Source organism: Liolophura sinensis, chromosome 7 (assembly GCF_032854445.1).
Source record: "Liolophura sinensis isolate JHLJ2023 chromosome 7, CUHK_Ljap_v2, whole genome shotgun sequence".
NCBI classification, from domain to species: Eukaryota; Metazoa; Mollusca; class Polyplacophora; order Chitonida; family Chitonidae; genus Liolophura; species Liolophura sinensis.
The window spans coordinates 49,711,743-49,724,564 of record NC_088301.1 but is presented as its reverse complement, the minus strand read 5'-3'; the positions used below and the strand labels follow the sequence as shown (position 1 = coordinate 49,724,564).

Here is a 12,822-nt window from a genome sequence, read left to right as displayed (position 1 = left end):
GTGTGATTGGTAATTCAACCTGTTACAACAAATCCTAGTGATAACAGGATTACAGGGAATAAAAAGTAATATTTTATCATAGTACATGCACTCACTGATTCATCTGTGGGATTTATTGCATTGAAAGTGACTCCATCAGATGAATCCCAGAATTCATTGTCATAAAACACCTGATGTGGGAAGCTAATGTCCATGTTGTTCACATGAAGTTTCACCTGCAATGGATTAAAGAAAACATCTGTGAAGACTAATGAACACAAAACACCAGGTAGCCTGTTAAGATAAGCCTTACAATTTCACAGAGGAGTGTCCTTTTTCTGCATGTTATTATATGTTGAAGAATTAGAACCATTCATTGAATCAATCATTCAATACAATATTTTGAAGGAATTCATGCAAAGCTCAGGGAGATAATCTCCATGAATGTACCACCACATTACTGTTAAACAACAGTGGGTCTCATTAAAATCACTTGTGTGACTCTTTACTGTTTTGTACTCATTCTTGCATGCTGACAACTTTTCGATACAGGACGTGATATCAATTAAACAACATTACTTTCAATTCAGACACAGCTGAGCTAAATGTAACAAAACCTACATGTATTCAAATGGTTGTACTAACCGCATCATATTTGAACTCTGGTTTGTCATCTATGCCACGCCCCCTTTTCACCACTAACATTTTGAATTCATCAAATGTTGTATTCATATACACTTCCTCTATTTGAAGTTTTACATCTTGACATTTGTCTTTTACTTCCTCAACCAATCTGAAATTAGTAAATGAATAAGTACAGGCATATTAAAATCCTGGTGTTTTATTACATTAAGCTTTAAGTAGAAGCAATTATTAACATTCCAGTTGCCAGTCACATAGTATTCTTTTATAAGACCCAATGAGATGAAAAAGGCAGTTATAGACAATAACTGTTATGTTTTCTAATTTGAAAAGTATAACAATTAGTAATAACTCAAAGATCATTTCATTCATGTTACATGAACTCTTTTAAACGTTGGTTATCCATCTTCCAAGAATTCATCTTATAACCAAATACACACATTTGACTACTTCCAATACAAAAGAATTCAGAGACAATATACCTGACAACGTCCATAGATCCTGCTCCGGATTTAAAGAAATCAGTCTCATCTTCAATCTCTATATTGAGTATCCCAGACCAGATTGACTGAATGATTAAAAAAATATTATTGCGTAAGCCATTCAAAGAATAGAAATTATCAAATGTCATCTCTACACAAAGCAATAATACTGTACTAAGAGTTAGAGTATGGTGTACATGTAATCTCCAACCTTTTCAACTGAAACACTTTTTTCATTGGAATTTATCCATTCAATTACTATGAAAATGATGCCAAAATACAGTAATACTGTGCAAATTATGTCTCTAAATCCCATAGTTCTCAGAGAGTCATTCAAAATATTGGTTGCAGTGGTGGTTGAAATTTAGCTAATTTTCCTCTTTTAACTGCCAGTTTTCAGTCTGCAAACGATTCAAGTCTTTCAATCAAACTTGTTGACTGGCACTTAAGTTTTATGCCGTACTCAAGAATATTTCACTTAAACAGCGGACAGCATTACAGTGCCAGGAAACCACACAGAGCTCAGGGGAATGATTGAAGAGGCATTATTCAATTATAACCTGTTTCTAACTCCGGTGAAAGTCCTACCTTGACATTGTCGATCATTTCTTCCTCTGCTTTTGTCAGCTCCAGTTTGGCTGAAGAGTCATCGACCTGTCCGTACTTACACGCCTGTATCATTTTCCCACTCTCAAACTTTAATTGGGACACATTCACCTGATAAAATATAAAAAAAAAGGCACTTTCGGTCACATTTTACACTACCGTGACATTGTCATCTCATCACGTGACTGGTATAGCCTTCATACTGGGGTAGTATGAAAAGTCCACGTCTTCTTCAATAGCTACATGCAAGTCCATTGCCTAGAAGTATGCCACTTTCCTATAGCTAGTCTCAATGGTACTTTTCGTCAATCTCTAACACATTATGTGACATATCTGCACAGCCATTATTTTTTTCTTTCTACTACTCAGCCAACGTTTGAGAAATGGCTGATACATGCTGGGAAAAATGTTACAATTTATGTTATGGTTGTGTTGATACAGGCTTAAAAAGACAAAGTATAGTTTCTTAAAAGGAAAACAATTGTTTTAGAGATGCTTGGAAATATAGACATAGTCAATGGGTTCTTAACTGGATATTAACAATGATTTGATAGCCAAGTCGTAGATTTGCCAAGAATCAGATTACCATTTCCACCCAAGAGGTTGGCACATTTCTCCCTACCCGTCATCTGTAGAGAGCTTCTACAAATGACGTAATGTGCAAGGTGCCCTGCAGACAAGCTATAGGGAAGTTGCATACTTATAGGTAATGGACTTCCAGTAATATACAGGCTATCCCAGAAGTCGCACACCATCCAGTGTGAGGTTGAATACTTGAGCTACAGAGCGGAGTGTTGCCCCATGTTTTCCAAACATAAAAACTAATTCAACTCTTTCTTGTACTGTTAGTTTATTAGCCATAATTAATTCTGAAAGAGAGAAAAAAATTTAAAATCAGTATTAAATCTGAAACGCAGAAAAAAAATGAAAATCAGGATGGTGCATAACTTCTGGGACACCCTGTACATAAAGAGTAATTGTAACAGGCCTAAAACCATGATTTCATATCATTAATAAATGAATTTAACATATTTTTCATAAATGATGGTCAGTTTCAATAAGCCACTTATTCAAGTCTTAGAACAACATGCTATATTTACAACAATATACAAACCATTTTCCCATCATTGCCAAAGACCACCATTCCGTTTCTGTGGACAATTGCAGGCTTTGAAGCACCTGTCACCTGAAACTCTTTTCCCCTCGGCACAAGTTTCTTCCATAGCTTTGATCCATAAAGTGTAACTGTCTGAAGAAGTAAAGCAAGAATGAATTTAAAAAAAAAAAAACACACTGTCATAAGAAATGTTTAGGGCTTATTTGTGAAATATTTATACTCAGTGAGTTTGTCTACAAGAACAATACAAAAGCAAATCACTATCGGCATACAGCAGTTATAAACTGTTACCTCGTTTTTGATTTCGTCTAGGTAATACTGCCTTATTCCAATAGATGTTTTTAGCCATCAAATTATGAAATGACTTACTTCCCCTTCCAAGTTAGTCCAAGCCCCTGGAACTTTGTCACAACCACGGATAAAATTGTGAATAGCTTCAGCAGGCTGATCCCATTTTATCTGAAATACGCCCGAAAAATATTTGTTGACATCCGCTTTTAGAAAAAGTCAATATAACTCAATAACCAGAGATGCTTATTACTGCTCCAATTCATATATTTCTACAGACTGAACCATGCACACTATGTGATTATCAGAATATGAAGAGGATAAGAAATCAGCATCCTTATGTCTTGACAGAACATGCATTTTACACTGATGTTATCTACGAGCTTGCAGTTTTGAGAACTACTTTTAGCCTGGACTCAAAAAAGACAATTTCTAACTTGAAGTTTATTAAGACAACTCAAGGGAAAAGTGACTGATACTAGAGACATGTAATTAAAGACAAATATGTGAATTATTTCATTACATTATAACATCGTCACATGGAAGGAGAAACATAATATTTTCTAACGTGGGTGTCTGTCCCTAACTGTCAAATGGGTGAATGTATGATTGCCTTGAGTGTTACACAGAGAAAGGCATGAATAGCCCAAAGGGCTGATCGCCAAGCTGTCTGTAAGCTATTGGTTAAAGACAAGGGTATATTAACCCCTTCCACAAACAAATTCCCTGCCCAAGGCTGGGATTGAAAACACACCCTGCATTTTTAGGAGTTATGAGCCTTGCTCACTAAGCCACATGAATACATGAGCATGTATCCTTATGTACCAATGGCATTAGAGCATCTGGAAACACTTGATATTGGACATGCATTCCAGCCAGGTACATACACACCTTGTGTCTGACTAGGTCAATCACAAAATGCTTGTCTGCATTATAAACTATATTAAAAACATGTGTGAAGCTCCTATACGTTACTGCACTACTTTACTAAGAAATAGAAATTTATAAAAAAGGAACATATTAAACTTAAACATAAAACTAAACACCCATTTATAAAGAATAGAAAAGAATGTGAACAGGTGGGTAAAATGCTGCCCAAAGAATAGAGTAATTGTCTCACTTCAGCTGTAGCCTTTTTCATCATGGGGTCATAAGTCGCCCCTTCCTCCGGTTGGGGAACTTTTGGAGCTCTCCCCTCAGCTATTAATTGCACTGCTTCACCCTACATAAAACAAAAGACAGTGATTAATCCTTGAAATAAGCAAAATTAAAGCCTCAATCATATAAAGTTAGTGAATATAAAACACCATGGATTAAAGTACTGATTACAAATGAGAGGGGTAAAGGTTGTGGATGTCTTCTTAAAACAGTTTTCCACAACCGCTACAAGTAGATAAAATTCCACACTTGTATTTCATACTGCTGCAGAGATACAAATGTTCATTTTATGTTTAGATGGTATCCACGACAGATACACTTTACATAAGCTGAAGCCTACAACACTTAAGAGAAATATACACAAAATCAATGATGGAACTGATGCATCTCTCCAAAACATTTACTCTATTTATTTATTAATTTATTTGATTAGTGTTTTACGCCATACTCCAGAATATTTCGCTCGTACAACAGGTGCCAGCTCTATGGTGGGAGGAAACCAGAGAGAGCCTGGGGGAAACCCACAGCCACCCATAGGTTGCTGACAGACCTTCCCACCCCAGCATGAGCTGTACTTGAACTCAATGCAACTGCAGGGCCATTCGGTCATTATGCAGTGCTGGTATGTTAACCACCTCAGTAACGGAGGCTCCTACCCTATTTAAGTTACCAGTCCAGATCTAACAACATAATGAACAATCTAAGCAAGCAATGTCCCCAGTGCATATCAAATTATAGTCCTACCATGGTCTTCACACCACTTAGAGAGCCTGCCTCGAAGTCTGGAGACCTTGAGGAACCAAACTCAGATTGGATCGTTCCAATGACTTTAAAAATGGTACTTGTTGCTGCCTCGCTTGGGGCTCACCACAGGGAGGCTAGAGCATGGGAACGGGACTGGTTGGACCGGTGTCAGTGTAATTTTGACTAGGTGTCTTGAGTATTGTGTCTGGTGTCTTCAGTATTATGACTGGTGTTATCTGGCATGATACTTCATTGGTGGCAGCACTTTGGCCACATGGTCTAGCCCTGTCATAAGGAGACTTAGTTATCATCATATGACTGTTAAGCACATTGCAAAACCCCAAGCATATATGTACAAACATACCATGGCCTTGACACCCTCAGGGTAGAGGAAGCGGTTGTACAGAGAGTCCAGAGTATCATCAGGATCCACATAGCACTCCTTCTGTAATAGAACTGGTCCTGTATCCAAACCGTCATCTGCCCAGAACACGCAAAACCCAGCCTTCTTGTCACCCTGAATCAAGGTCCTAAAATCAAGCAGCAATATTCATGACTTTTCATAGGTCAACTAGAAGTCACCAGAATACCATAAACCTGCGCAACAGCTGCACACCCAAGTTCCTTCACTACAGACACAGGGACTGAACTATACTGACCACCAACAAAATTTAACTGACTGATGAAACTGATTGTGTATAGTGTTTGGAAACTCTTAGAAAAAAAAGAAACAATAAATGCTTCAGTTGGGTTTTTGGTAGACTTTCCTCTCAATGTTAATTCCTAATAAAGTCCTTATCTTTTCCATCAACCAGAATAAAAAAAAAGAACATTTCCTGTCACCTGCCCTATTTTATTGAGATGGTTAATAGTGAATCTCACAGATCAATCTGCATATTTACATTTAGGGTTTATAAAAGAAGCTGATTCATATAACGTTTTTAATTTTCATTGGAGCAGTGTTAAATTTACTAAGCTAATCAGGCCAATCTACTAAACAGCACAGCTACATGTATTTACGTATTGAGTGTAAGCTCATGTGTTAATGTACCAGTTAATGGCAGATGCGCCTCTGTGCCTGGGTAAAATGGAAGGATGATACACGATGGACTGGTGTTTAGGGAAGTTGATGACTTCCATGGGGATGAACTGGGAACAGAAGGGCATCACATTCAGCTCTGCACCAACAGATTTGTACTCCTCCACTACCTCTGGTACAGCGACCTTCTTCACCTGCCATCGCTTGTACTTGAATACTGGAACTCCATCTTCACTAGCACATGCAGCTGAAAAACAAATTCAAGTACACTGAACACTGAATTCGGGACTTTACTTTCTCCTTGTTAATTCTATTTCAAACCATGTGATAATAATGAAACATTAAACATTATCTATGATATATACACTTCTTTACTGTATAGATTTTGATAACATGGCATAGTCTAAATCAAACAAATTATCATATATACTTAAAATCTATCAATTTACAAATTTTTCGTGTAGGAATATTATTTGATTCTAACATACATGTGTACAATATTAAAGCGTTTATCTTAGCAATCTTAAATTTGTGGCCCTACGTGAAAAGGTCTGCCAACAACTTGCAGATGGCTGTAGGCTCTTTCCGGTTTCCTCCCACCATAATGCTGGCCACAGTCGCATAAGTGAAATAATCCTGAGAACGGCATAAAACACCAACCAACCAAACAAATAAACAAGTCTCTGCATAAGTTGATGTGAAAGCCTTATAACCTAAAGGATCTTGTCTTCCTTTAACATCTGGGATTGTAAAGACCCCCACAATCTCGTGGCCCGCCTGACGAAGAAGGCTGTAGACATCAGCTCCAAATCGACTTTGTCCTATAACGGCAATCTTCATTTTTGCAATGTGAATTCTGGCCGCCTGCACAAAAAGGAAAAAACAAATAAATCTATTTCAGCTAAATGGGCATTTTAATATTATCCCACTCCCCAGATTTAGTATGAATTTTTTAATACAGGAAACAGTCCATGAACAGTGTGTAATGTGGAGGTCACTGTCTATCATGTATCAATGTGTCATAAGAAAAAGGATTTTGAAGGATGTTCATTATAATTTAAGTGAAGGGAAAAAAATAACACCTTTCCAGAAGTACCTATTTAAGGGTATCTCACTCAGTCCAATCAATACCTGCAGCATCTTAATAAACATGACTTGGATGCTCATCTGATAACCTGGTCAGTTGCTTCGTGAACTGAGTTTGAAAACATATTGTAAGTCTGGAATTTAAACCTTGCAATATATGTCTGCGTGCAGATTCACTGTTTAGAAATAGTCAAAGATTGCTCTAACGTTAGGTTTGGAAAAATTTTGTTCCGCCATGGATGACCCCTTACCAACGTCAGAGTGCACTCTATTTAAAAAGCTGGTGCAGTTACTTGCCCTTGTCAAATGTCAAGGCTGTCAGAGCAATTGTTCATTCTGAGCACCACCAGGTAATCTTGGACCCATGCCGCCTTGGAAATAACAAATTTACATTACGTTTTCGATAAGACAACTGACGAAAAGATAAGGAACATAAGTGCCTGCAAAATGACTGCCAGGGAGATGTATTTGATACACAATTTTTGTCTCACACACAGTGACACACTTCCACAGCAACTGTATCAGGTTTTTAAATGGAGAGCGTTCAGACTAACTTAGAAAATGGCACTGATGTCCTTCTGACATTCCTGAAGATATATTGTCTGCTCTCTGGAAGTATCAAACTTCCTTTGAGATTGACTTTATTTGACACTGATTCGACTGAAGATTTATTTTTCTTAATGTGTGTACCTTTTATTCACCTGTTTTCCATCCGCAATATTATTTTTACAATCTGTTTAGTTTATTACCGAAATTACTGTATGACAGTATTGTATTTATTACTAATACAACCAAGTTGAATTTCATACACTGATCTTAAGTATACCCATTAAGCATAATGTACGTGTGTCCACTACTGTTGTTGTTGTTGCACACACGTTATACAGGTTAATCGTCTAACATGTACGACTGCACTGCTCTGCATTACTGTCTAGACAGAGAGTACCTCATTATGCAATACTAGAACAGATATTACCCTTGAGCACTTCTCAACCCCGAGCCTCCGTGTATCACTAAATCCGTGCTAATTTAACAATGGTATCTCCACATTCGTCGTTGTCAAACAGCTCAGCACAGCTGTTGTGGGTTACTCCTCCGAATATATGTGGCTACCCCCAAAGTCCGAGTGGAATGGCCCGCTATCGCTGTTAATACAGTCATTGGACGGGCCTTTTCTTGCCATTATGGGGTAGCTTCATTTACCTGTGTTTCTGGTTTTCATTCATACAGCATTTTCAGTAATTGACGTACACGTAAAGTTCACCAAGGGGTCAAGTATAATCCACACTGGGTACAGCCATACGTGTTAAGGGGAACATAACAGAAATAATGACACATGTATCTTGTAAATTAACCAATATGCCTAGTTTAAATACAAAGGTATATACGTAAATGTAGATATAGGCTCTCTCTGAGTCCTCTCATGAGAAATCACAGATTTTAATTGCCCGACGTATATAATAACGAGATTGATCTCCAGTGTCAACTAGCCTATATACGGTATGACATAATGTTAATACCATTTCATAACAGTTATATAACAGCACAAGATTACTGGTGGTGTCCGTTCAAATATGTGATAGATATGATGGTGCATGATCCAATCATTCTTGTTTTTAAGTTCTAAATTTCCGTACATCTCTCATAATTTTCCTTTTGTTTTCATTCTGTTAAGGCCCGGTCTGTATATATATATATTTCGGCTCAAAATGTAATTTGTCTGTGTATTACTTACGGTAACTATACATGTACTGGTAATTAAATTTTGCATGAGTTTTTCGCATCAAGATATCAAACTCCATACAAGACCAAGTTGTTTAAAAATCGTGTTTTAACCGCTTTGTGCTGAATAGTCCTGCTTACCCTACAGCTACATGTTTTGTTTGATCTGCTCCATATCTGAGTTGACATTCTGTATTTCTGTTACAATCCGGAAAAGTCTAGATCTACATGTATATGAGTTCAAGTGTTATCTAGTATATATGTACCCTTGCCATGGGATTACACTTCAATATTCATCGCATAGGCCTGAAAGGTTTACTTATCCGAGATTCTTGATAATGCAAGCTCCTGTTTGATCCAGTTCAAACCAGCTCAATATCACTCAATATCACTGCAAATGTGATAAATCTACTTCACCAACTAAACTATGTATATATAACTACAGATTACTGGTTCATGCTGATAACCCTTTTTAGACTAGAAGATGCATGTATAACCCATATATGGTTAATGGCTAAAGGCTTTTTTGTGCGAATTAAGAAATATATATATAAAGTCCTACCAAAAACAAAATTTAAAAAAATCAGGTTTCATTCCTATATTCCCCTAACTTATAATCCATTAAAACTATATATATGAAGAGTAAGATTACGTACATGTATGTGTATACTTTAACCTACATTTAGTGAAGCTAGCTGTACATAAATGCGTGCACGTTAATATATTTGCCCTACATTTGTGTTGTCCTACATGTTGGTCTATGCCTGTTCTCATGGTGGTGAAGTGGTCCCAAACATCATATAACATGCATGTACAGGTCCCTAACATTACACACATTCGTAAAATTATTCCTCCTATGGTGTATGCATTTGTGTATTTATGTGAAAATAGGTTTGTCTATCTAGACATGATATACAGAATACAATGTACACTATTGTGTATCACACATGCAGGGAGGCAATACATACCCTTGCAGAGAGGCCATATATACCCATACATAGACCATATAATTATACCAATGCAGAGACCATATATGTCCATGCAGCCATTGTGGAGGTAACGGTCATATAGTGTATCGTATACAAGCTCGATCATCCTATTTATTTATTCATTTTGTTGATGTGATGTGCTGTATATTACTCACAAATGTTTCATCTAGGTTTATGGATGGGGTGGGGCCGGAACTGTGCAAGTCCTGCAGGAAGCAACAGCTACATTAAGTTTCCCACACGTACACTAAATACATGCCTAACCCACTAACATATACTGTATAGATTCGCCTAAAACCAGCGGTAGCTGGCTAGCTGGTGAAGAAGCTGTGGAAATCCACCAGAATACTTTTTAAATTCTGTAGGCTATAATAATAAATGATGTTTAAGTTTTCTGTTGTCTTTAGACCATTGGAATATTTCACTATAACTAGTGAAGACAAACATGCGTTTATTAATCCTATGCGGCATTTGTATGCCTATATATAGCCACATACTATATAACCCTATTCCTATTTGCAAATGTATGAGCTATTTATTTTTTACTTGTTGATTAACGCCATACTCATGAAGTAGAATTAGACAAGCCATATTACATTACAACCATGCACAAGTCGTTTGCAAAGATACATTTATAGTAAGGTTCTATAATATACTCATTTGTCAATTACAGATACACGTGCAAGATATAGCTGCATACATTGTAATCATAAATCAATTAGTAGATGAACAATCAATCAATGCATACAATACATCTACTAATTCATAATAGTTATAGTTGCAATGACCCATACGTGCATCGGTACATCGTGTACATAGCCCAGTTTAAATTAATGATCATGCAAGACACCACTAACCCGTTAAATTACTCACCTGATAAAAAGTCTTACCTATCGGCAGGACCCAGACGCGAGCTAACATCAGAAAGGGAACTCACATTAAATGCTTCACCCAGGTGTTTTGTCACATGTCACATTGCTGCATGATAACATTCTCATTGGTCAGAAAGTGTCACACCCCCAGTATATATGTTCGGGACAACCCAGAATGGCGCTATATTTGACCGAATTACTGCATTAAACACAACACCGTTACACAGCTCTGTATTCTGGTATGCCTATATATATACACATCTACATTCAGTGTAACAATGTCAACAATGCCAAGTCATCAGTTATTTCAGCCTGGGACAAACATATCTGTTAACCGCAGATTCAACGTAATACATATACACTGTATACATCTAAAATCAGAACTAGGCTATGTAAAAAAAAAAGCTTTAAAAATCAACCGCGTAGATGAAATGACGTCAAGTAATGGTGAGGTATTAAATTTTACAATCATATACATGTATATACAACATTCTCACTGATATATATCTACGTTTATATGTGAGCTAAAATATTTTTTGGCTCTACCAACATTCTTTCATTCCCATATTACATGAAGAGCCTACGGGGTACACGTATATAGTGGGGTTAAGTCCGTTCTTCAGCCGTCTAGGTAGTTTGCTTTCCGCATGATATATTGACATAATATCTAAAATTGTTTAAGACTTTTTGGATTCGTGTAAGATTTGGCCTGTGAACATATAGCTATAGGAACTGGGCCTTGCTTGGGATTTTTTTAACGGCCTGTACTAGGGCTGAGAGAAAGTTGCCAAGAGTAGTTCCCCTTTGTATTATGAGAGTTGTTCCCCCTTTTTGTATAATGATTTGTGTACCTGTGTGCAGCCATTTTGGCGAAAACGTAATGTAGATCTTGTCTAAGTTCACCGAGCCATAGTAGTTAGAGTGGTTTTTGTTTGTAATAACTGTTAGTGCTAACGTAATGACAAGTTGTGATTCAACTGGATAACTGTGTAACTTTCATCTAGAAGCTTTATTTGGAGTAAAACGGTATAAATGTAAAACACACATGGCGTAATGTTTTAATCGTCATTTGGTGCCCCAGTTTTCGTTTTGTGTAAACTGCATTGTTAACGCACGTTTCTTGTTACTTTCAGTTTCACGGAGATTTCGATCTAACAAATAAAGCTTTAGTATCAATCCCAGAACTTCGATAAGACTGTTTTTTTGTTTTGTTTTGTTTTGTTTTTTCGTTGCAAAGCAAAGTTGGAATTAAGCTCTGGTGATCGTAACCAGAGCAAAAGTCCATACAGTTGTTCATTGTGCCTTTCCAGTAAAAATGTTTTACACAATGAATATACCTCATTGTAAAATAAATAATTCGTTTTGTTGAATAAAGCACACTCTGACACATTTTAAGAATAATTTTTGATTGGCAGGCCCCTGTTGTGATATTGAACTGCCACTAGGCGTACTGTCACTGGCGTCACTCATGCTGCAAACAGTGGATGTTGTTGCCGATGTTTCTCGTTGCGCAACTGAACAGAATTTTCGCTTTGCCGAGTCATACAAAGACCCAGACTTGACATGTCTTTATCATACTGGATTTGTGGACGTAAGTTACGCCGTATACATAGTTTATGACTGTCCTCTGATGCCTAGATTCTTTGCCTCGAAGGGAATCTTGGAAATATGTTACGAACATACTGTGCATTTGAGTCTAGTCAATTGTTTGTCCTCACTCGTTTCATATGACCGGCCCGGATAGCACAGTTGGTAGAGCGTCCGCTTCGGGACCGGTAGATCCAGGATCAATCCTTGATGGAGTCACACCTAAGACTTTAACCACACCAAGACTCGCTTGGCGTTCAGCCAGAAGGGGATAATGCAACGACTGGTTGACAAGTATCAGTATAAAGGCTCGGGCGGGGCGGCTTACTTGCCTTTGGTAAGTCGTCTCAGTGAAGCAGCACTAAATAAAAGTGCGGCAGGAAATCCGTCCTGCAACAAGGAGGCACATTACACGTACATGCACCCTAAGGATTCCTTCGTCGTCATATGACTGAAAAATTGTTGAGTACGACATTAAACCCCAAGCACTCACTCACTCACCTCGTTTCAT

At 37.4% G+C, this 12,822-nt stretch overlaps 1 protein-coding gene across 1 annotated transcript in view; it reads right to left on the bottom strand.

Annotated features, from left to right (window-relative positions):
* LOC135469935 (cytosolic 10-formyltetrahydrofolate dehydrogenase-like) overlaps window positions 1-10,776 on the bottom strand; it is a 39,291-nt gene extending 28,515 nt beyond the window's left edge. Inside the window, 11 exon segments of the mRNA XM_064748579.1 lie at window positions 96-215; window positions 625-772; window positions 1,104-1,189; window positions 1,692-1,820; window positions 2,824-2,958; window positions 3,196-3,285; window positions 4,235-4,336; window positions 5,381-5,546; window positions 6,068-6,302; window positions 6,769-6,919; window positions 10,726-10,776. Of these exon segments, the coding sequence (XP_064604649.1) occupies window positions 96-215; window positions 625-772; window positions 1,104-1,189; window positions 1,692-1,820; window positions 2,824-2,958; window positions 3,196-3,285; window positions 4,235-4,336; window positions 5,381-5,546; window positions 6,068-6,302; window positions 6,769-6,919; window positions 10,726-10,773 (1,410 nt within the window). The 5' untranslated portion in view covers window positions 10,774-10,776.
* Window positions 10,777-12,822: the final 2,046 nt, after the last annotated feature.